General features: G+C 43.8%; 1 protein-coding gene across 3 annotated transcripts in view; it reads left to right on the plus strand.

Annotated features, from left to right (window-relative positions):
* Positions 1 to 25,000, plus strand: part of ZFYVE26 (zinc finger FYVE-type containing 26) — a 252,667-nt gene that overhangs the window by 91,775 nt on the left and 135,892 nt on the right. For all 3 annotated transcript variants that reach the window (XM_085890294.1, XM_085890293.1, XM_085890295.1), the window contains 5 exons: positions 4,316 to 4,523; positions 5,546 to 5,821; positions 7,871 to 7,981; positions 10,092 to 10,253; positions 16,142 to 16,372. In XM_085890294.1, coding sequence (XP_085746420.1) covers positions 4,316 to 4,523; positions 5,546 to 5,821; positions 7,871 to 7,981; positions 10,092 to 10,253; positions 16,142 to 16,372 — 988 coding nt within the window. The remainder of the gene's footprint in view (positions 1 to 4,315; positions 4,524 to 5,545; positions 5,822 to 7,870; positions 7,982 to 10,091; positions 10,254 to 16,141; positions 16,373 to 25,000) is intronic.

Here is a 25,000-nt window from a genome sequence, read left to right on the forward strand (position 1 = left end):
TATTTCCACGGTCATACAATGTAGCAGTCACATATGTTTTTATTTTTCGGGGAGCCGCACGGCGTATTTATAAATTGTGGAGACCGAAAACGTGGGGGTGCCGTACGGTCTTTGATTTGATGTCGCACAGTGACCTTAGGGCGTTCCTGCGGCGGCCATAGAATTTTCAAGGCAGACGCAAGGTGCCCGCAAGGCGACCGCAGGGGGGCCCTAAGGCGAACGTGCGGCCAGACGGACGGTAACGAATGGGTATATATACCAGTTCTTTTTTTTACTGAAATAAAAATATACCAGTATATATAACTGAATATACTATAACTATAATATACCGTGGTGCCCCCAGAATCCAAACGCCCCATTGTTTGAACAAATTGGAATCCGAACAATTTTTTTCGAGAAAATTTTGCGTTAAAAACGGAACACAACGAAGCGTTCATGTTTGTTCACGTGTCTCCCCCACCTCTTCGACCCGCATCTTCGCGCTTTGTTCATTCAGTTCGTTGGTGGAAGTCCTCGTGAAAGCATCTCTCGTGTGTCGATCCATACTTTAGGCCTCAGTCACATTTGCTATACGGCGGCCGTACGCCCTCTGAATTGACAGAAATGTGCGGCGGCCGCAGAGAAACTGAGGTGGCCTCAGGGTGGCCCTACACCATATGGCTATATTTTACAGGTCGTAAGGTCGCCGTGGAATTATAACGCGGAGTTGTAACTTTTTTCATTTTAACGTTCACCGTAGAAATTCAACAAGCCGAAACAAAAGAACTGGTAAAAAGCCGAACGTGCGGCCAGACGGACGCACGTTCGGCTTAGGGTCCCCCTGCGGTCTCCTTGTGTCTGCCTTCAAAATTATATGGCCGCCGCAGGAACGCCCTAAGGTCGCCGTGCGACATCAAATCAAAGACCGTACGGCACACCCATGTTTTCGGTCTCCACAATTTATAAATACGCCGTGCGGCTACCCGAAAAATAAGGACAAATGTGTCAAAGAGCAGCGTCCAAAACCTAAAGGTTTTGTCGGCTAAAAAAAAAAAAAACAACAACTTCCGATATTTCATCACGTGCCTTCATTAAGCCAATAGCGAAACACGTCATAATGTATTTACGCATTTACGATATATCGTGTATTTACGAAATTACAATACGATAAATGGAATAATCTTTAAATAGTAACGTCAACTTTTCGAAACTTTAAAGCAAACGTCCAAATATATTTAAAAGTTCATGATAGACGCTCTCAAAAGGCACCGTCTATGTGAGGATGTGTACATGTGCTCAGTATTTAAGGTGATCCGGATCTTGTATATGCAAGCGCCGAGTCCGAGAGATTAAGGTTTTGTCTTCACAAGAAGAAGAAGAACAGGAAGAAGAAGAACAACAACAACAACGCCGAGCTCTCTATGAGCAGCGCTCGCTACGCGAGCCGCTGCTAAAAACATATCTGACCGCTACATTGTGGAACTGTGGAAATACTGCGGCCGCTTTATAATTGCTAGTGCCAGTACATTTTGTAGACCCTCCAGCCGCCGAGCCAAATGTGACTTAGGCCTTACCTCATGATTTCACCTTCATTTGTGATGTTTGTTTTTTTTTATCATCTTGTGTTTTAATTAATAACAAAAAAAGCAATCCGATCACGTGGTGTGACGGACTGTCGGGCAAGGATTGAATTTCACAGCAAAACCAGTTGTAATTTGGAATATCGATGATTACATCAGCCCGATGCGTTTGATGAAAGTGATTGTGGTTCTGCTGGCATCATGTTTGATGAGCTGCCCTGGGGGCAGCGCTCTCGCAGAGTGCTGCCCTGGGGGCAGCGCTCTCGCAGAGTGCGCGAGCGATCGGAACCCAGGCCGGAGCACGAGCCTGCCTGAACCTTTGGATGTGGTGATTGTACCAGTTTACATGCAATACACCGCCACCGAAGGTCATTTACACATCTTATTTTATCTTAAACATGGGTAATTTCAGTTTAAAGTGTCTTGAAAGTGGGTTTTCTTTGGGTCCACGAACGGATTAATTCACTCCATTATTTCTTATTGGGAAAATATTTTTGGAATCCGAACTTTTTGCAATCCGACCAGCCTCCTGGAACGAATTAAATTGGGATTCTGGGGGCACCACTGTGTATTGGCAAACACCGAAACTCCGATCTCTAGCGGTAGTGCACGGTCGACGCAGACTGCCACGGAGGCCATACGTAGGTGCACGGCGGGCGTAGGGGAACTGTGCGTCGACCCTGTGTTGCCCGCAGGTAGTCACACAGACCGCAAGGCCACCGTACGGCGACCGTGTAAATAGTGTGGCCACCGTAATTTTTTTGGGGGTTGGGAAAATTAATTTTTCATTGACAAGAGCTTACAGCAGCCGCACGAATAACGCAAGCCCACCGTACGCCCTACGTACGGTCGACGTGGAACACATCTACGTCATAGCTTGGCTTGTTTAATTGCTACGGCGAACGTAGAAATGAAAAAAAACTTATAACTCCGCACTATAATTCCACGGCGACCCTACGGCCTGTAAAATATAGCCAAACGGTGTGGGGCCTCCCTGAGGCCACCTCAGATTATCTGTGGCCGCCACACGTTTCTATCAATTCAGAGGGCGTACGGCCGCCGTATCCTCGCCGTAGAGCAAATGTGACCTCGGCCTTAACACACTCGATGCCCGGGTAAATTTGTCTTCCTTTCCTTCTCCTTCTCTTTCTCGTCCAAAATTTTTGGCAAACACTACGACTTATTGATCTGTCAGTGAAGTGACGGGTCGGCTCTGCTAGTTAACCTCCGCCATCGAAGATGGATGGAGGTTACTGTTTTCACCCCTTTCTGTTTGTTTATTTGTTTGTGAACAGTATTACGGAAAAACTCCTCGACGGATTTCGACAAAACTTAGTGGGTGGGTTAGGTCTGGTCCAAGGATCATGCCATTAGATTTTGGACTTGGTCTAAAATCCAATATGGCTGCTATGGCGGCCAATTTGAAAAAAAAATAGATTTTTTTCCATTTCTACATGCTTTAAGTGATTTCCAACCACCCCCTCCCCCTCCCCCAAAAAAAAATAGAGAAAATTTTTTTGCAACTTTTTTTTCAACAAAATTTCGATTTCTTTTTTTTTAATTTCTACATGTTTTAAGTGATTTCCAACCCCCCCCCCTCCCAAAAAAAAATTGTTAGAGAATAAAAAAAATTTGCAAATTTTTTTTCAACAAAATTTCGATTTTTTTTTTTTGCATTTCTTCATGTTATAAGTGATTTCCAACAAAAAAAACATGCCAAAATTATAATTGCGGCTGATTTTGGAACTTCAGGTGGATATACCCACGTAAAATCAATTTCTGTCTCAAGGAATCTCGTTATGACGAATGAATTGAATATGTAAAAGGGAAAGTTGCAAACTATAACTCTGTGAGCACTGTTGATGTCAAATTGAATGAATAGGATATCAGGTTCACTTGAGTGACCTTGCAGTATTGGCGGCGGAGGTTTTTCACTCAACCAAGTGCTCCCCCTCTCGTTTCCTATATTTTCGGTCTTACAGGATCATTAAACATCTCGTTTTACTCAGCATAATCCCCTTCACACAATGGAATGTTATTTCGGAATTCCACGTGCAGCACAACCGGAATAAAAAAAGTGCGAAACACATTTTGAACCCTTAGTTAGGGACGGTAGGGAAAAAAACCCACGGATATGCAAAACATTGTCCCCTGTGATTGGTGAATAGGTATACATAGGTAAGCGAATCCGCTAATGGTGACGTTTTATGGACACTAAATTTTGCCGGGCTCGAGCCAGAATCAAGCCGCATCTGAGTCCTTGGCATTCCGTGTCTGATTTGGAGTCCTGAAGAGTTGAGTCCGAGTCCCCCCAAAAATGGACTTGAGTTCTACCTACTTCAATGTTCGGTGCAAAGATCTTACTTGTTTTCAGAATTCTCAGCCTATTTCCATTGACAAATAAAACAATGGAATTTGTAATTTTAGCTGACATCTTCATTTCTCCATTCTTACTCTGACCATGGACTTTCACTTTGGCTCTCATTCGTGTCACCCAAGAATGGGTTTGCTATTCCTTTCACAGCAAAGTATTCAACAATTCGAGCAAGGTGTTCGGGCTGTTTCTGGAGATCTCTGAATTTCTGTGTTCTGGTATTCAGTCTTGATGCTAATATATCGACATGTGACACTGAAATGGTTATTTCTGTGTGATTATTAGGATTTTCGGCAAAATCCATCATTAAGCTCGTAGCTCTCATTCCTGACCTCACAATTTGACTGCATGGTTGCATGGTTTTTACTGACTTGTTTCCCAGGTTGTTCGGGTGTTTGGCCTTGAGGGGAATGCAGCTTGCCTCGAGCTGTATTTCATGGAAGAGTATGGGGAAGCTATGAAGGAGCTGCAAGAGCTAGATAAGACTGAAGTGCCAGTGAAACTGGGTGAGAATATGAGTGGTGTTCACCTCAACAAAAACCCTGCCGGCCAGGATGTCTTGCTTGGAATTGCCCGAGCCGCGGCTGCAGGTATGAAAAATGACTTTTAAAAAAACTGTTTGCTTAAATTTGTACTTGGACAATGGATGTTACCATACCATGATGGTTGTGATAGCAGGAATTATCTGCGAAATTTTTTTTGGTTTTTATTTTTATATACAAAATTCGAGGTTCATTAAGGAACTAAACAACCAAGGCCAGCAGATTCACAAACTACCAGAGGATGTGGGGAACTACAGTTTCATCAGATTATCATGCTAGTTGACTGCTAACAATCACTACTTTTTTCTGTCACATAGCCTTACAGGCCGAATCTCTCCCAAAACCTTTTTTGTTTTACACGAGTGAGTCTCGTGGAGTGTTACATTCGAAAATATTTTGCTCACATCTTGTGCATACTATTTAATTGTTGAGAACCACCTTGAAAAGCATGGTGGAGGAAAAACCTTTTTGTTATCCAAGCACAATAAGTCAATTTGGAAACACTGTGGTTCGGTTGTGGCTTGCTCATCTCCACTGAGCTTTTTGTTCCGAGTTTGATTCCCAAACTTGGCAAAATGAGCAAAATGTTGCACTTGTAAATTGTTTGTTGGAAGAAGTGCTGTATTTTGGAACCTGCTGTGCTTTGGGTGGGCACGCAAACGGACATCCTGTCTTCAGTTAGGTTTGGGATTCTAAAGATTTAATTTTATCTCAAAAAGAGTAGGCCAATTTGCACCAGTACCCTGAGTGGACAATCTCTGCAACCTAAAAAGGGCTTCTTAAACTTTGTAAGGATGAAGTGGATACAAATTCTCATCAATTTGAAAATTTTATGACAACTTGTTGACTGGAAAAGCTCCCACTGAAAAACATTGCACATTGCATGTTTCACTTCCCTACTGTGTTAGAGATCACAGACAGGCCTTGTAGACCAGGTACAGCTGTTTTATCCCATGTTCTATGTGAATTTTGCACCAATGGTTAACGTTTGTGACCTGACTTCCTGATTTTTTTTCATTGATGCTGACAAAACAGGAAGAAAATATTTCCCTTTTTCCCATCATCAATAGGTGTAACAACTTTGTCCATATCTGGAATTGTGGAACGCCTGTCAACCTTTGTGCCAGCACAATTTGAGATTGGCAAGGAGGAAGAAGAATGTAAAGCAAGAAGATGTGCTAAAGGTCGTGCTGACAATGTTCTGCACTGGCATCTTGCAAATGTGCATCCGACAGCGGCACTGACATGTGACCTGGCCTGCTCTGCTTTTGTTTCGTGGAGAAGCAGTCAAGGCTTGCTGGAACTCACTGAGAAGAGGCAGTTGGACTATCATGACAATTGTAGAGGTAATAGCAGTGCTTACACAGTCGGGATGTCATAAGTGTGTTCCCACTAGAGCCAGCGACAGCTGAAATTACCTGTCTGCTTTCTATTTCCCATCAAAGAAGGTAACTGCTGTCCTTCCTAACAACAACATACCATGAGCAGCTCTTATAAACACAACACCAGGTGCTTTATGTTACCTGTTCCACTGGGGTTGGGTATTTGTGTTCTGATAATGATGCAAGATCATATTTTGAGCTCTGGCCTTTGACCTCAGTTTGAATTTGAGGTGATAAGTGTGATGTAACCAAGTTTGAATCTAAAATGTATTGTCGCGGTGCCGGCGGCCAAGGTTAATCCCCCGACCCAAATTGTGGTGATGGGCGGTTTACACCGCCAGCCCGGACGGCCGAGCGGTTTTTCCTTATTACGAGGTGGACACGTTGATCCTCTGAGATTACCATGCGCGTGGAAAGGGCATGGGGCAATGGCGGTGCAACGGGGGCACAGAAATGGATGCACAGGGGGTTTATACTCAAACCCCACAACAAATACACCGACAGTCACTTAAAATAAACAGATTTAATGAAAATAGACATATTTACAAAGGACGATATTCAGATATAATGATGATCGTGAGATAAATGAAAGTCTAAGTCGAGGCGCCTCAACACACAGACTTAGATCTACAGGCAAGGGGAAACAGAATAAAAGAAAATCCCTTCTTTATTTTGGCACTTAGCTTTGTCCAGAGATGGTATTTGTGGAACGTGCAATCAAAGCGCTTTTATTAGCACGTGTGGATGCGTGCAAAATGGTGTCAAGTCGCTCTCTCGCAGCGGGACAAATGTACATCAGGCAATTCGTGAGCGGTATTCAACACCAAGGCTCAAAGACCCCGTGCAGCTCCTTCATGCATCGATAGTCCTCACTGACCAACTATTTGACAAACACGAGGCTCGGGGTCCGTTCCTCACACCCCAACCAAAAGCCAAAGGCCAGCGTCTTGCTTCACCACACGAGCCAAATCGCCTCAACACGAATACAATAATCGTACCGTCTTCTTCATGCGTCGAAGGAAAGCCAGCTGTAAAGCCCTGTTCTTAGAGGCCATCTCCTAGCTACAGCACTCGTGCGTTTTTTCCCCAAATTCAACTATGACTGACATCACACCAAACCCCCGTTTCCTCCTCCGGGGCGTGACTTGCTCGTACGAAACCCCGGAAGGCAGGGCCTCCGCCCACTCGGCACGTTTGGCGAGTTTGACGTCACGCCTATCAATCATCAGCCTCGGGGGCGGTACTTCGCCTGCCGTCACCCTTTGAGGTGGGGCTTCTGCCTGCTCGTTACGTTTGGCACCCTTGTAAAGGCATAAACATAAGAATAGGTTACAGGGGGGGCAATTACATAATGGGGGAACTTATCCTTGATCCCGATCTAATTAACACCACACCATCCCCCATGTGGTAACACGTAACACTTAAGCTCACAGTCTCCCTGCTTAATTACATTGAGATGTCTCCTTCACGTCCATGCACCAAACAACTCTATTCAATCCTAACTTTCCTATTAAATTCCTCCATCTACCCCCACAACCATAACAGTATATTTATGCTCCACTCATGTGTTGCGTCATCTCAGCTGGGATGGGGTGGGGTTTTTGCTCTTCCCTGTCTGGTGGCATGGTGTGATTTTGTATGGAAAAGCATGGTTTTTACCATTACACCTGGAGTGTTTTAAAATAAATTAAAAAGTGATTTAAACCTCTCAGTGTTGGTAAGCTGCCTGGAACATTCTTTCTTCAAATAATCTGGGCACTGAGGCCGTTCTCGGATAATAAGTACAAATATCTTGATAAGTGTGTGCTTGAGATGCTGACCTTTCTGAGTTTTTAATTTAGCTGATTTTCAGTACCTCTCCTAGCCAACCCCCTCACCCCCACCGAGTTGAGGCAATATGATCACACTTTGATGCTACGAGATTTGACTTTGAGTAAGTTTTTATTAACACGAGTGTTTCCATGTAAACGTTTTTTTTGTTCTTTTGAATAATGGAGATTATTTTCACTGCAGGTGGAAGAACAGAATGTAAAAGAGCTGGTTCAAGTGTACTTCTTGGTTTTCCTGCATTTGTTAAGGAACTCGCCAAGCTTCTAAACTATCGACACCCCCAGGGCAAGAATGGTAGGTTTTTGTAACCTTGTACCATATAAAATACAGGAAGTATTCACACACCTTTTTTTTTCACATTTTGTTGCGTTTCAGCCTGAATTTGAAAATGGATTAAATTTAGATTTTTTTTGGTCACTAATCTATACCTCATAGAATTGTGAGGAGGATTAGATCTGGGGAAGGGTTTTAAACAATTTATAGAGTATTGAAAGTTACCAAGAGCACAATCATTAGACAATAGAAAAAATATGGAACTATCCAGACTCTTCCTAGAGCTGGCCATCTGACCAAACTGAGCAACCAGGCAAGAAGGACCTTGGTCAATGAGGTGACCAAGAACCCAATGACTACTCTGACAGAACTAAAGAGTTCATTGGCTGAGATGGGAGAACCTGCTGGATGGAAGGTCAACAGTCTCTGCAGCACTTCACAAATCTAGGCTTATTGGAGAGTGGCCAGATGGAAGCCACTCTTGAGAAAAAGGCACATGACAGCACACCTGGTGTTTGTGAAAAGGCACCTGAAAGACTGAGAGCATGAGGCAAAATATTATGTTGTCTGCTGAGATGAAAATTGAACTCTTTGGTCTGAATGCAAAATGCTCTGTCTGGCAGAAACTGAACACAGTTCATCACCCTTCTAACACCATCCCTACTGTGGAGCATGGTGGTGGCAGCATCATGCTCTCAGGATGCTTTTCAGCGGCAGGGACTTGGGAGACTTGTAAGGATAGAGGGAACAATGAATGGAGCCAAATACAGGTAAATCCTTGAGGAGAACCTGCTTCAGAGTGCAAAATACTTGAGACTGCAGTGAAGATTTAGGTTACAACAAGTCTGGAGACGGCGATGGTTCACGAGCAATGTACACGGTTCGCCTTTTTTATTTTTTGACCTTCGAGGGGATGCCACGGGCAAACTGGCAGGAATCGGGAAAAACGTAAATGATGAAAGTTGTAGTACTCGAAGAGCACTACTTGCATACCAACTTTCATTCGAAACAGTTGAAAACCCTAGTAGCTCGATGCCCAATTTATTGATTTTTTTTGACATTTTCTAAGTTTGTGACCTTGACCTTGGGACGAAAATGAAAAACCGAGCTCTGTGGGGCTATGCAGGTGCCATTGGGCTAACCAAATACCGAAACCCCTGCCAGATTCGACAAACCCCCTCCGAGAAGATGTAACTTGAAATCGGCTACCCCCTAAAAACACATGTTTTTTGGGCGTGGCTCCACCCATAATTGGCGGAGCACGGCCATTCTCAGGAAAACACAACTAGATCATGATACAAACCTCTCACCTAAATTTTATCAGGATCGGATCAAAACCCACGGAGCTATGCTCGGGGCAGACAGACAGACAGACAGACACACACACACATAACGAATATAGTGGACTGGCTCGTGAACCAACAGGACAATTACCTTAAGCATACAGCCAAAGCAACACTGGGATGGTTTCAGAACAAGAACGTGAAAGTCCTTCAGTGGCCCAGCCAAAGCCCAGACTTGAATCCCATTGAGAATCTGTGGAAAGACTTGAAGATTGCTGTTCACCAAAACTCCCCATCCAACTCGATAGAGCTTGAGCAAATCTGCAAGGAAGAATGGGAGAAAATCCCCAAATCCAGAAGTGTAAAGCTGATAGACATACCCAAGAAGACTCGAAGATGTAATCGCTGCCAAAGGCGCTTCTACAAAGTGTTGGCTCAGGCGGTTGAATACTTATTGATGCAAAACATTTCAGCTTTTCATTTTTAGTTGATTTCTAAAAATTTCTAAAAACATGTTTTCACTTTGTCAATGTGGGATATTTTCTGTAGATCAGTGAGAAAAACAATTATATTTAATCCATTTTAAATTCAGGCTAAAGCACAACAAAATGTCACAAAACTCAAGGGGTGTGAATACTTCCTGAAGACACTGTATGTACCCAGGTCACCTGCCTATGATTGATGCTGCATATTTATTGTTTTAATTTGTGTCCTTCACAAAATTGAACCATGAAATTATTTCCTTAACCCAGTTCCAGCTCTTGAGTTTGGATATGAAATGGTGTTAACAGCTGGCGCATCAAGCACGTGACTCCTGCGTTGTTCTAAATGTCATCCTGATCCTACAGATATTGGTGAAGACCTGTCGGGGTGCTTGAATTGTGGTGCTACAGAGTTGCTGCTGAATGTGCCCGTTCCCCTGGAGGCTGACCGGGTTGTTGCGAAGTTCGCTGCAGACAAGCGTTATCAATTTGTGGCCACTCGACTGCAGGAAACCTTGGCGGGTCTTGGTCAGTGTCACCTTTTGTTGGCTTCCAAGTCTAGGCTGGAAGCCAATTATTCTTGCTGGGATTATTATTATTTTGTTTCTGCCAAATGTTGTTCTTCCTCTTCCTCAGAGACAACTGCATTGCTCAACTTGAAACTTCATAGGATTTTCAAAATCAGCAGATCAAGTGCATATCATTCAAAGAACCTGGTTGGTTGAAAGGCTTAATGGCCAACTTGGATTTACGAGTTTAATTCAAATATATTTCAAATACCTTCTGCAGAACTACTGAATCGATCAATACAAAAGTGCAGATACGTGATCAATAGACTGGGGAATTTCAATTTTACAAAGGAAAGGTCTCTCCATAAAATAGAATGGCCAATACAGACATTCCAAGTTGATCATTTTTCAACATCGGGAAGCTGTTGGATTTTGCGAGAGAGACAGAGACAGAGACAGAGACAGAGACAGAGACAGAGACAGAGACAGAGACAGAGACAGAGACAGAGACAGAGACAGAGACACACAGACAGACAGACACACATACCACGTTGTTGTTTGGTTAGCTGTGTGGTTCACCATTTTATACAGCCAGTGCTGTTATTGCTGACTTTTTCTCTGCTCTCCAACCTATAGTCTACAATCTACCCACCGAACAAGGAAACAGAAAGACTATGTGCACAACCCACCACAACACTTGCCAACCTGAAACTCAATCCGTACCTAATGGCTGTCCAGTTAGAAGTGTTTCAACGTCTCTGCCAGGACCAATCGAGCATAACAGTCTCTGCTGACAAAAGCCGTGCCACCGTCTTAATGAACCGTATGGATTACTACCACAAAGCCCAAGCTCGATTTGACGACAACACATACAAAACAGGAATGGGATGCCATGAGATATACCAACTCCATCATTCCACGCTTCTTCGGGTTACCAAAGATTCACAAGATTGGTTTACCCCAATGACACATTTTGCCTCTCCAAGGAACACCCACTTACAATCTGGTTGTTTATTTTCTGCCGACTCAAGCACTTAACAACCCATTCAGCACACAATGTAAAGAAAGCCAAAGATTTTGGCGACCAAACCAGAAATGTCTGCCTTGAGAGTTACGAAAATAATGTTGAATGAGACCATAATTTCGTAACTCTCATAATTTCGTAACTTTTCGTAACTCTCATTGTCATATCCATGCCCGTTAAATTGGCAACGCAGACCTTAGAACAGTCGATCACTAATGACAACCAGCGAGCCAGCACTGGCAACCTCATCACTGGGCATCTCATCTCACTCTTTCAACTGTGCTTCAAATTAATGTACTTTGTATTTGACAGCGCAATATACTATCAACATTAAGGAACCCTGATGAGCTCAACCATCGGGGCTCATCGCCAATTTGGAGATGCAACGCTTTGAAGAACAAACTTCTTCACGCTGACCCTTCAAGGTTGTGGCTGTGGTTATGTTGATACATTCGTGATTTTAAAGAAGGCAAATGTTGACCATTTCCACATGAAGATCAACTCAACATGGCCAGCGATACAGTTCATGCGCTGAGGAGAACAAGCCGGGTCTCTTCCATTCCTGGATGTACAACCGTCCAGGGATAGGAGCGGAACGTTGCACTCGCAAGTGTACTGTAAACCCACTGTAAAGTGTACTGCAAAAAAACAAAAACAAGTTGTGTTTGCAGCTTACTGGACCGCACAACAACCCTCTGCAGTGACCATGAATAACGCTGAATGGAGTTGCTGCACGTCACTCAAATATCCATTGTGATGGAATATGTGGTTCAGACCTTGAAATTCTTCCATTGTCTCAAGTGCTGAAAACGTACATTTTCTTGATTTACTTGTATGATACCAGCACTTGTTCTTGGTGTTTAGATGGCTCCAAAATGGTTGACACAACTCTGATTTAAGATGTCCCGCATTGCCCTCAGCACTTGAAATGTCTCTTGCTGTCATAAGAATAACAATTTTTATTTGAATGTACAGCGGAATACTGAAGAACTGTCATTCTGAAACAAGTGATTGGTATTCGTCTCATTTCGGTGTGATGAGTGAAGTTGTATGTATCAGTGACAGAGCGATTATCATGAATCTCTTGTGTGCCACGCCAACTTCTTATCAGTTTTCAAACATTTCTACAAAGTAAATTTCCTGTACAAAAGGACTTTTGATTTCTAATTGATGTAATGGTTTGAAATTCGTATTTTTTGTCGTTATCTCATCCCATGTGAAAGTGTGTGAAAGTCAGCAGCCTCTCTTTCTTCTCCCTCAGTTCACTGAATTGTATTTGCCATTATATTGTGAGAGTTCACATCATTGTATCTTCAGAATGTAATAAGACAGAGAGCTAGGTCAGTCGTTATTTCACCGAATTGGCTGAAACTACCTGTCTTCCATGTGGTGTTCGTAAATGTTACCAAAGCACACCACATCCCACAATGGATACCGAGCTAAGCACCCATTTAATTTACCAGGAAGAGAATATAATAATTCTTGATTGCACAATGTGTCAGGGTGATGGAACTGAAAGGCAAGGATAGGAACACTTCCTGCATTCCCATCCTTGCCTTATTCCTTTCCTTTTTCACAGTGTTACAATGGTAACCCTTGCATCAAATATTTTTGGATGGGACCAAAATAGCCGATGTGAAAACCAGTGAAGCCTGCCTGGGGTTCAAGCAGAAGACAAAGAAGGAGTGGATAACTAAAGACATGTCAAACCATTGAAAATAGGAGAAAATTAAAGAAGCAAATACATGAGAGAAAGTCCAAACGGCTGCAAGAAAGATACAAGATGCAGTACCAAGAAGCAAACAAAGCAGTTCAGAGGAAAGCCAGAGCTGACAAATGGGCATACCTGGAAGATCTTGCTAATCAAGCAGAAGATGCAAGGGGAGCAAGAGAAGGTCTACAAGGTAACCAAGATAATCTGTGACAAACATCGGCGAACCACTGAGACACCAATTGTTGACAAAAAGGGCCGACTCCAAACAACAGAAGCAGAACAAGAAGCTCGCTGGGCGGAACACTTTAATGAAGTACTGAATAGAACACCACCCATAATAGAGGCTGACACCCAACAAGCAGAGGATGACCTAGACATTAGCATTGAACCACCAACTTAGGAGGAAATTGTTACAGTCATTAAGTCTCTCAAAAGTGGAAAAGCCCTTGGCCAAGATAACCTCAATGCAGAACTGTTCAAGGCAGACCCAAAACTTGCAGCCAAAGTACTTGTACCACTTTTCACAGCTATTTGGGAAAGGAAGGAGATACCTGATGACTGGTCAAGAGTCATTAGGATACCAAAGAAAGGTAACTTAAGAGAGTGTAACAATTGGCGAGGGATCACTCTTCTATCAATTTCAAGCAAGATTCTGGCAAAGATTATTATACAACGTATCTCAGATGCAGTAGACAAACAGCTCAGGAAGGAACAGGCAGGATTTCGTAGTGGGAGGGGATGCATTGACCAGATATTTGCCCTTCGTAACATTATAGAACAGTGCACAGAATGGCAGAGACAGATATACATCAACTTTGTTGATTTCGAGAAAGCATTTGACAGCATCCACCAAGATTAGATAGCCTCTGGGACATACGACAAATGCATGGGTTCCCACAGTACATAGTCAAAGTGATTAAGAGCTTCTACGCCAACTTCTCTTGCAGAGTGGGGAACAGTAACCACGCATTCCAGGTGAAGACAGGAGTCCGACAAGGGTGTGTGATGTCGGCGCTACTCTTCAATATTGCTATTGACTGGGTGATGCATCGGACAACCGAAGACCAAGCAAGAGGCATATGATGGACCCTCTTCTCAGCATTGGAAGACCTTGATTTTGTTGATGACTTGGCTCTGGTCTCCCACACTCACAAGCACATGCAGGAAAAAACATCCCGTCTCAGTGACTTTGCACAACAAATTGGCCTGAAGATAAACCAGAAAAAGTCTGAAGTAATGACACTAAACATCCAAAATCCCTTGCTTATCCAAGTGAATGGAAACTATCTTTTAATAACTGAGGAGTTCACTTATCTTGGTAGCACAGTCAGATACGATGGTGGAGCACACAATGACATCAATAACCGGCTAAACAAGGCCAGGAATGTTTTCAGAATGATAAAAATGTATGGAGATCCCAGCAATACAGCACCAAGACCAAGCTGAAGTTATACCAGAGCTGTGTCCTCTCCACCCTCTTATATGGCTCAGAACGCTGGAGAATGACAGTAAGCGACATCAATCAGCTGTCAATCTTCCATACTAAGAACTTGAGAAGAATCCTTAGAATATTTTGGCCAAACACCATATCTAACCAAGATCTCCTTGCTCAATGCCAACAAGAGAGCATGGACACCATCATCATGAGAAGGCGCTGGAACTGGATTGGCCATATACTGAGAAGAGAACCAGACAGCATCCCAAGAATAGCCCTGCACTGGACACCAGAAGGGAAAAGGAAAAGAGGGAGATCCAAAACCACTTGGCATTGAACTGTAGAGGAGGAAATGAAAACTATGGACCTTACCTGGGGTAGTGTCCAGAAGCTAGCCCAGAACAGACAGGAGTGGAGGACCTTCGTTGCTGCCCTACATGCCAGGAGGCATAATGGGCAGTAAGTAAGTAAGTAAGCACCCATTTAATTTACCAGGAAGAGATGATGGTCATTCTTGATAGCACAATGTGTCAGGGTGATGGAACTGAAAGGCAAGGATGGGAACACTTCCTGCATTCCCATCCTTGCCTTATTCCTTTCCTTTTTCAGTGTTACAATGGTCACCCTTGCATCCAATATTTTTTGTATAAAATCTTCACCACTTCTATTGTGGTCAAGGTGTCAAAAGCAGATGAAAGGCTCAGGATTAGAATACGTGGTCGGAGTGGTTGCCCCTCTTTGTACCCAAAGAAGGGCATTCATATGAATTGGGTAGTACCAGGTGAATTTGTTTACGGTGCAGAAGCTCCGGCCCAGGTGACAACCACACTCTAAAGTCGCAAACGTTATAACTTGGTCTCAAGAAACCTTCAAGAAGACCAGACCACTTGAGACTCACATTCCAGGCAAGAACTCTAATGTGTTTATGGTGCCGGCGATAACACTCATACTCTTTCTGAAGAACACCGTGGGATTTTTACATGCACCAACTAATGCTAGCAGATGAGATACCCAGATTAACATCCATCCAAGTGTGTGAACCCAGATTAACACTACACACACACATTGATGCATTGCCCTGCCTGCGAAACACCAGGATGACAGTTTGTAGCTAGGTTGGGATTCGAACCCAAGCGAGACAGCTCACAGCTGAATATGCATATACCTCTCAGCTATCTTTGGGGGGCAGTTTCACCACTATATAAGTATTTGAAACCTGGTTATTCGCCGACTGAAAGGGTTCCAAATGAGATACTATACGGCAAGTGTTCGAGAAGCTGAGTGGCAATGGCACATTTGAGAATCTTGTAAACGAAAGGTAAAAGGGAAAAAACGACTGTTATCACAAGGAACAAACGTGTCCAATGAAGGTTTCTTCAATTTGGGAATCTGGTAAGGAAAAAAAAATGTAATATTAAATATGTGGCAATGAAAAAAAAAATCTCTATGAAATAACTGCATATGTGTTAATAAGTAGCAAAAGCAAAAATCAATTACAATGGACCAAGTTCCAGGTTCTTGCAAATAATTTATTGTCTCCTTGACAGAAGATTGTATCAACTATTATATTTTTCTTTTGGAAATGATTTATTCCACCGTAACGTGACGTGGTAAAAAAGTCACGACAAGATACTTAAGGCATGTTGATGTTTGTTCCTGAAGTGATAACATGTTAACTCGTGTTTGCACCATTTCCCATCATTGACCCAAACTCCTGTGTTCCTGCCCTCTCAGCAATGGAGGGCAGTGGTTTTACTTACAGACTTCCAGGAGAGCATGACAGAGCCACAATGGAAGCTCGAACCCCAACTACACGTCATCTCATGAAACATTTGCTCAAAGCTGCTGATCATCAGCGAAAGTTGCAGTCCTTGTCCAATCCTGGCCCTGACTATCTTCGTTGCCTATTTGACTCCGTCAATAAAATGGCGACTGTTATTTTGCGCTGCCACAAACCAGAGGCTGGTCAGACATTGATTTGTTTAATTCCATTTTCTCCCCCCTTTGCCCAAAGCCCCTTAAATGCATCCTACATACACAGTGCATTCAACATGTTCGACAAACGAGATACTCACAATTGTAGAAGATGTCACCCAAAACAGGTGTCGGTATACCTCGATTTACTATGAGGATGACTTGAATCTAATCTTTTTTTCCCCAAAAGAAATACAGTGATGGAATAAGGCTGTGCGGGAGGTGGGGAGTAGGACGTTGTAATTTTCACCAACAATATTACCTTTTTGACGCAAACAGAAATAATGTAAACGCTCAATTTAACACGTATTTTGAAAGTAGAAAAAATTGAAATGAAATAATTTTATTAAAGTGCAATACTGTATAAAATATGCTGTGATGGTGGTCCAGAAAGGGGGGAGAGAGTAAGAATGAGAATGAGTTGTGATCAGACGAAGAAGGATGAAAGGCAGGAGGAAGTTCATCACCTGTCATTCGCAATATATGACTGTGTATGATGGCTTGACTCACATGTGTCCTCGTTCTATTGAGGTCCTCAATGCACATGTTGAGCATCCGTTCAATCTTCCCCGTGTTTGAGCTCCTTCGCTTCGTAATGAACTTGGATGTTAAGGGCGTAGCACGTTTAGCAGTTTCATGAATTTTTCTGCAGTTTTTTTTTTTATAAATTGTACATCCGGTTGTTGGAGGCAAACCTAAGTGCGGACCAACATCGCCAGCACGATCACCACTCGCCATTCTGCGTATAACATCCGATTTCACCTCCAGATATACACTTGTACACACTTTCTTACCCACAGGTTCACTGTTATCACCACTAACACGCTTACAACTCATGATGAAGATTTTGGAAGGACAGTACGTCTGAACTGCGCAAATGCAGAATACAGTACAGTGCACGTTACACCAAAATTACGTCATTCTCAAGTCACGTGCTTTGGCCTTTCCGTCGCCAAATTTCCTGAGCCGCCCAGTTAATTGAATTTGAATTGAATTGAATTGCCAGTGGAAGAAAAATTTCCATGTTTTCCATGAAGCTGCCTCCTTCCACTACCCTCTCACCTCCATCTCTTCACTCCACCTCCTCAAATCCTCAACTGCCTTCTTCCCCCTCTCTTGTCCCCCCTCTCCCCCAGCACCACAGAGTCTTTTCTCCTCCTCATTCGGCCCCTCCCCTAGCTATTCTGCAACCCCCACACTCTTTCAACAACCCTCCTTACCTCCCCCCTCGTCCCTTGTCCTAGCCTCCCCCTCCCCCACCCCCTGCACCCAAACCCTCCTCCCCTACCTCTTTATTAAAAGTGTGGACCTCAAATATCCGGGGCCTTCGCTCAAACCTTTCAGATCTTTCCATACAGGCTGCCACTGACAAACCAGACATAATCTGCTTAACAGAAACTTTCCTCTCCCAAGACATGTCTGACTCCCAAGTATCTCTCCCCGGTTACTCCCTCCTCCGGTATGACAGACCTGAGCCTCGTCCTGGTGGAGGTGTTGCTCTCTTCATCAAAGACTCTATTCCTCACTCTCCATGCACTGCTCTTACTCCCCCACACCCCCAGGAATACCTCTGGCTACGGCTTCCCTCCACTCCCACCTCATGTTTATATGTGTACTGTACCGTCCACCTAACAGTGATGACTCCATCTACACCTCACGATCCGAAAACATGGACCATCTTCCATCTTCTCATCCAAACTCTCTCTTCCTCTTATGTGGTGACTTCAATTGTCATCATGCCAGTTGGCTAGGTGTGGGTACCTCTCTCACCTGTCATGGCACTAAAGCAAAAGCTTTCTGCGACTCATTGGGACTGACTCAATCGGTCAACTTCCCGACCCGGATCTCAACCAATGGTACTCCATCTCTTCTGGATCTAATTTTGACAAATTTCCCTGACAATATCTGCTGCTCTTCTCCGCTCCAATCGGTTCTTCTGACCACGTCCTTGTCAAAGTGGACATCTCTCTGGCTGTTATCAGAGATCCACCTCACCGCTGTCGAGTCTGGCATTTCACTCAAGCCGAATGGCAGGGTCTCCAAGCAGCCATCAAACTTATAGACTGGTCTCCTATCACTACTTTCTCAAACATCAACTCATCCTGGGAATTCTTTCAAAGAAACTTGCTCTCCCTCATGCACAGATTTATCCCCTCTCGTCTTCAGTTGTCATACCCTTACTCTCCCGCCCTTGGTTTACTGAAGCTTGTGGCGAGGCAGTTGTCCTGAAACAACTTGCCTTTGTCTCATGGAAAGCAAATCCAAATGAGGGCAATCTCAGTTCCTTCCACAAAGCTCGGAACAAGTGTGTATCTACCCTCAGGAGAGGCAGGAAACAACATCTTTCTCATCTCAAGTCTGAACTCTCAAACCTCTCTCCCTCCTCAAAATCCTGGTGGCGTTTAATCAAATCTGTTTCTGGTGTATGTTCCCCCTCCATCCCCTCCCTTACCTCAAATAGCCACACTGCTGATACCGCACGTGAAAAAGCTGAATGCCTAAACTCGGTGTTTGCAGCTAAATCTTGTGTCCTAAACCCATCACTTTCTCTACCCACCTTACCCAGTCGCACCCAACTGTCCCTGGACTCTGTGTCCTTTTCTGCTAACAAGGTGGAGAGCTTGCTGTCAAACCTCGACTCAGATTCTGCAACCGGTCCAGGTGGCATCAGCCCACGTGTCCTCAAAGCCTGCTCTTCTGCTCTTGCTCACCCTCTCTCTGTTCTATTCACCCTCTCATTTGCCCAAGGTCATCTGCCATCTGCTTGGAAATCTGCTAACATCACTGCCCTGCATAAAAAAGGTGCAAAAACAGATCCCTGCAACTACAGACCAATCAGCCTTCTCCCAATCATCAGCAAGGTTATGGAATTCATCATCGCTTCAGACATGAAATCCTTCCTCTTCTCCAATGGCTTGATTTCCGATCATCAATTTGGTTTCAGAGAAGGTCACTCTACCCTGGATATGCTGCTTCTGCTCTCCCATCAATGGATGGAAGTCCTCAATGCCAGAGAGGAAATTCGAGCCGTATCCCTGGACACATCACGTGCTTTTGACACAGTCTGGCACCCTGCCCTACTCACCAACCTCTCTTCCCATGGTATCCAAGGCCATCTCCACTCATGGCTCGCGACTTCCTCTCCTGTCACAGTCAACTTGTGGCCCTAAATGGAGTTCTTTCATCCCCTCTTCCTGTCCAGGCTGGAATTCCTCAAGGTAGTGTTCTGGGCCCTGTTCTTTTTCTGGTTTTCATCAATGATCTCTCCGACTCTCTGGAAAATCCTCTATATCTCTTTGCTGATGACTCCACCCTCTGCCGTACCATCTGTCATCCATCAGACCGGCAAGCAGCAGCTTCTTCGCTCACTGCAGATCTGGATGAAATCACAAACTGGTCCAACACGTGGAACATGTCTTTCAATCCAGACAAATCTCACACTCTCATTATCTCTTCGAAAGGACCGTTTAGACAACCCCCATCCACTTTCTCAACAATGCTCTGGAAGAAGTCTTTTCTTTCAAGCTTCTGGGTCTCACTATTTGCCATGACCTTTCCTGGGAAAGTCACATTTCCAACCTCGCCTCCAAAGCCAGTCGCCGACTGGGAATCCTCCGTGGTGCAAAGTCCTTCCTCAACCCTCTTGAGCTCCTGACCACTTACAAAGCTTTTGTCCATAGCCTGATGGAGTACTGCTCTCCCCTCTGGGCTGGTGCTCCTGCCTCCCACCTTTCTCGGCTTCATGCTGTCGGAACCAGGGCATTTAGGATCATCGGCATCTCCCGCAATGAAGCTGAGTCTTTGGGCCTCTCACTCAATCACCGCAGGTTGGTCGGTGGTCTTTCTGTCTTTTACCCTCTCCTCTCCAGCCTTGTCCCCACCATATTTCCGCAGGGCACTCAAGGTCCGCCAACAACCCCCTTCTGGTAAAACTACCAAAATCACGAATCACTGCTCACCTTCACTCTTTCATTCCTCTTTTTTTCCTGCCTTTGGAATCAACTCCCTCACTCTATTCTTTCCCATTCTTCCCTCCAGGATTTCAAAACAGCTGTTCACCACCACCTCTTATCATCCCCTATCCAAATCCTCGATCTTTTCTACCCCCGATAATCCACCCAAGCCCACTTCCTTCAATTCCCCTGCTTTCCTTTCTGAAAGTCCCTGTAATGTCCATCTTGTATACCCCATGTTCCCCGTCCCATCCCTCTCGCTTCCACAGATCTCCTAATGTGTCTGTTCCCCACTGTTTTGTCCCTCCCACTCCGCCCCTCTTGTCTCATGCCCCCTTGCTGTGCGTTGTGTGTTCGCTCTCATACGAGCCTCGACAAGGAAAAAAAACAAAAAACAATATTAATGAATGTTAATACAGTATGAACAATGGCGGTGTCGTGTTTGACTGCAGTGTTGGCCAATCGGTCTAAATTTACATTCCGTACTGGAATATTACATACAGGTCGAAAGGTACAGGAACAACCCGACAAGGACATGGAATACAGAAATGTTCTTCCATCCACGAAGCTTGCCATTGCCCGCACGCACACAGGCACGGCACCACCACGCACAGTTTGTCATTGACACTTCGTCATTGAGGTGTGATGGAGGTTAAATAAAATTTATGAGTAAAATGTTATTCTCATTATTCAAAGGTTTGACACCATACAATGATTTCGAGCTTCCAACACGATATTTCCACTTTTCAGATCTGGCAACACTGTACGAAAGCTTCCGGCCCGCACACAGCAGCAGGGTTTGCTGTGTAGTCATTCTCCGTGTGACGTAGTACTCACTGTACAAAACCTCCATCGCACTTCAATGCAATCACGTCTTGAAACGGCAAACCACATGTGCCTGTGTTCGTGCCTGGCTAGCTTCGTCATGTTAACGATCTCAACATCTCGGCATAAGGCAGGGCGGTTCAGGCAAATTGGCGACGGAAAATGCCAAAGGCAGTGGCTTGAACGATGTAACTTCGATGTTAATAGACGTAATTCACCACCTGGGTACATATTGATGGACGACGCAACTTCGAATCGACGTAAATGGGGGCACCTTAAATCGAGAGGTATACCTGTATGACGTGATTTTCATGTTAAAGTATAAACCTACATTGATATATATATATATATATATATATATATATATATATATATATATATATATATATATATATATATATATATATATATATATATATATATATATTATGTACTTGTATATTTTAAAATAAAAGGGTGCGTCTTGGACAATTGTGAGTGTCTCATAGGATTTTAAAGTCTGTAAGTCACGTAATGCTTGTCATTTTAAACAACAGGGAATCATTTTCTGTTTATTATGTATGGGCACACTTCTTCGTCCTTGGAACACAGAGGTTTAACGCTTCTGCAGTCAGTTTTGCCATAAACACTTTTACTGTCACAAGCAAACCAGACAAGGAGCATTGTAGTTGTAGCTGGATTGTTATTTTGTTTTCTTTTGTTTTTTTTTGTAAGGCAGTTCTTTCATGAGGCAAGACCATTTTTTCAGCCAAATATGAGTTGTGGAACTTGCTCATTTACAAGCTTTTAATTCTTGTAATCATCTCAGAAAAATGATGAATTCTTCTATTTTCCTTGCTGTTCCATTCGGTGTAATTTGCTGTTAACCTCGGTGTTTGTACATTTGGAATATGAGTACACGGTTCCCTATGGGAGCGACAGGAAAGGTCATGTTGTCATCCTCTCTGGGGCATATTGATTACAGTACATCTAGGCTCGCGCCCGTTATTCTGTGGTGGATGTGATAATCAATGATTGCCTCAAGGATGTCGGGATTCCTCCAGATTTATTTCATTTTTGTGTTCAACAGCAGAAGTGACTGTTCAGAAAGTTAATCTTATGTGTTTATGATTAATGGTATTGATAACACTGAACAACAAATTTCAAAAATTTTTTTTTACTGGAGATGTGTAAAGTGATTAAGACTAATTTGGGTACGCTGATTTCAAAAATCATAACCGTTTTGCTGTATCACGTCAGGATTTTCAGGAACAGAAATATTCCCATTGCCTAGAAGTCAGGATTTCAATGAAATTTACATATGTCTTTAACATGTCTATTTCGTACAATTGTTGTTAACTTGTGTTATATTTCTTTCTTTCAGATAAAGATGAGTAGGCGTTCCTGTACCAATCATCCTGACAACTTCTGTTATGTCTGTGGTCGGTATACCAAAAAAGATCAACAGCGAAGTATATCTACAGCAGTGAAAATGAAGGCCGCCTACTTTCACTACTTCGGGTGTAAGGTGGAGGACCAAGAACAGAGCTGGGCACCACACATCTGCTGCACAAGCTGTCACACAACCTTGACTCAGTGGTTGGTGGGCAAGCGCGCGAGCATGCCATTTGCGGTGCCCATGATATGGCGTGAGCCGCAGAATCATCATGATGATTGTTATTTCTGCTGCACAAGCATCGCCGGCTTCAACAAGAAGAATAAAGGTCACATCAAGTACGCTGACTGCATCTCTGCTCGTAAACCTGTGCCTCATGATGACGAGAACCCCGTTCCAACACCTCCAGCTGATCAGAACATAGCTGTAAGCAGTGGTGAAGAGGATGGTGATGATGAACCTTTTGAACCCGACACTCAAGAATCACACCTTCTGAACCAGGGAGACTTAAATGATCTTGTAAGAGATCTCTCACTGTCAAAGGCGAAGGCAGAGCTGCTTGGATCAAGGCTGCAGCAGTGGAATCTACTTGAACCTAACACCAAGATATCCTTGTTCAGAGCACATCACAGAGACATGGCTGAGTTCTTTGAGATGGAAGACACGATGAAATTCTGCAGTGACATCAACGGTCTGTTGAAAGAACTTGGGTGTGATCACGATCCTGCAGACTGGCGCCTCTTCATCGACTCGGGGAAGAACAGCTTGAAGGCTGTTTTGCTCCACAATGGCAACGAGAAACCATCAGTCCCACTGGCTCACGCGTTCGGCATGACAGAGACCTATGAGACTATGCGGCAGCTGCTTGATTCCATCAAGTACAATGACTTCAACTGGCACATCTGCGGAGACTTGAAAGTGGTGGCGCTGTTGTTAGGGCTGCAGTCAGGCTACACGAAATACATGTGCTTCCTTTGTCTCTGGGATAGCAGAGACGACAAGAATCACTGGACGAAGAAAGATTGGGAAGAGCGAAAAGAGCATGTACCTGGTCGACACAACATGAAGCATGTCGCCCTTGTCGACCCAAGGTTTTCCTTCCACCACTCCACATAAAGCTCGGCTTGATGAAAAGTTTTGTACGGGCAATGGATCTGAATGGGCGTGGGTTTTTATACCTCAAGGAAAAGTTTGGCAACACCTTGTCGGAGGCCAAGATCAAGGCTGGTGTCTTTGTTGGACCGCAAATCCGACAGATTATGAAGGACGAAACTTTTCCGACAACTCTAAACCCCAAAGAGCTGGCAGCGTGGAGGAGCTTCAAAGCTGTGACGGACAACTTCTTGGGGAACGAGCGCGCGGACAACTATGAAGAAATAGTGCAGCAGCTGCTGGAGTCCTTCAGGAAACTTGGCTCCAGGATGTCCCTGAAAATCCATTTCCTACACCAGCACCTGAACTTCTTCCCTGACAACTTGGGAGCAGTCTCGGACGAGCACGGCGAGCGATTCCACCAAGAGATTTCACTCATGGAGACGCGTTACCAAGGGCGGCACAACCCGAACATGATGGGCGATTTCTGCTGGTTCCTGCATCGTGAAACTGACACAGAGCAGCACAAACACAAAGCCAAATGCCTAAAGCATTTTTAATTACATTCTAGTGGAGTTTGTCTGTAATTTCTATAATTTTGAAGCATTCATGATGAAATAAATGAATAAATGAATTTTTGTAAATTTCATTGAAATCCTGACTTGTAGGCCATGGGAATATTTCTGTTACTGAAAATCCTGACGTGATACAGCAAAACGGTTATGATTTTTGAAATCAGCGTACCCAAATTAGTCGAAATCACTTTACACATCTCCAGTAAAAATTTTTTGTTGTTCAGTGTAAGCATTGTAGCCCCTTCAGTATTTGGTATGTCCTTCCGTCCATCCTTCCATCCCTCCGTCTGTAAAAAAAAAAAAAAAAAAAATGAAGTAGAAGAACCTTTCCAACACACTATTTAATTTTAAAGGGCGTCAAAGGATAATTTTAATGGGTTTCTTTTATTTCTCTGCTTTGCCTATTTCATATTAGAAACGTCAAGCTGAACCGCTTCCTTCGGACACGTGTACGATTATTTACTTCTGGTCGGTTTGCCCCACGATATGCCATGATAAACTTTTTATACGCATTAACACGGCATTCGTCCAAGGTTGCAAAACCCCTTGCGGAGTGGGGGGTATTGTTAGTATTAGATTGTTTTGTAATAACATGAATATTATACCATTATCACTCGTGTTAATACCTCTGCCACCGAAGGTGGAAGGAGGTTATGTTTTTCACCCTTGTCTGTCCCTTTGTTACTTGTGAAAATCGAAGATTTTTCAGGTCTATTCGTTGGTTGGTTGCGTGCGTCATTCTGTACGTTTGGCTTTTTGTTTTTATGTTCATCACCGAGAGGTCACAATTTTAAACTGA

This window comes from Eptatretus burgeri, chromosome 7 (genome assembly GCF_056783735.1).
Source record: "Eptatretus burgeri isolate ZD-2024b chromosome 7, Ebu_testis_v1, whole genome shotgun sequence".
Lineage (NCBI taxonomy): Eukaryota > Metazoa > Chordata > Myxini > Myxiniformes > Myxinidae > Eptatretus > Eptatretus burgeri.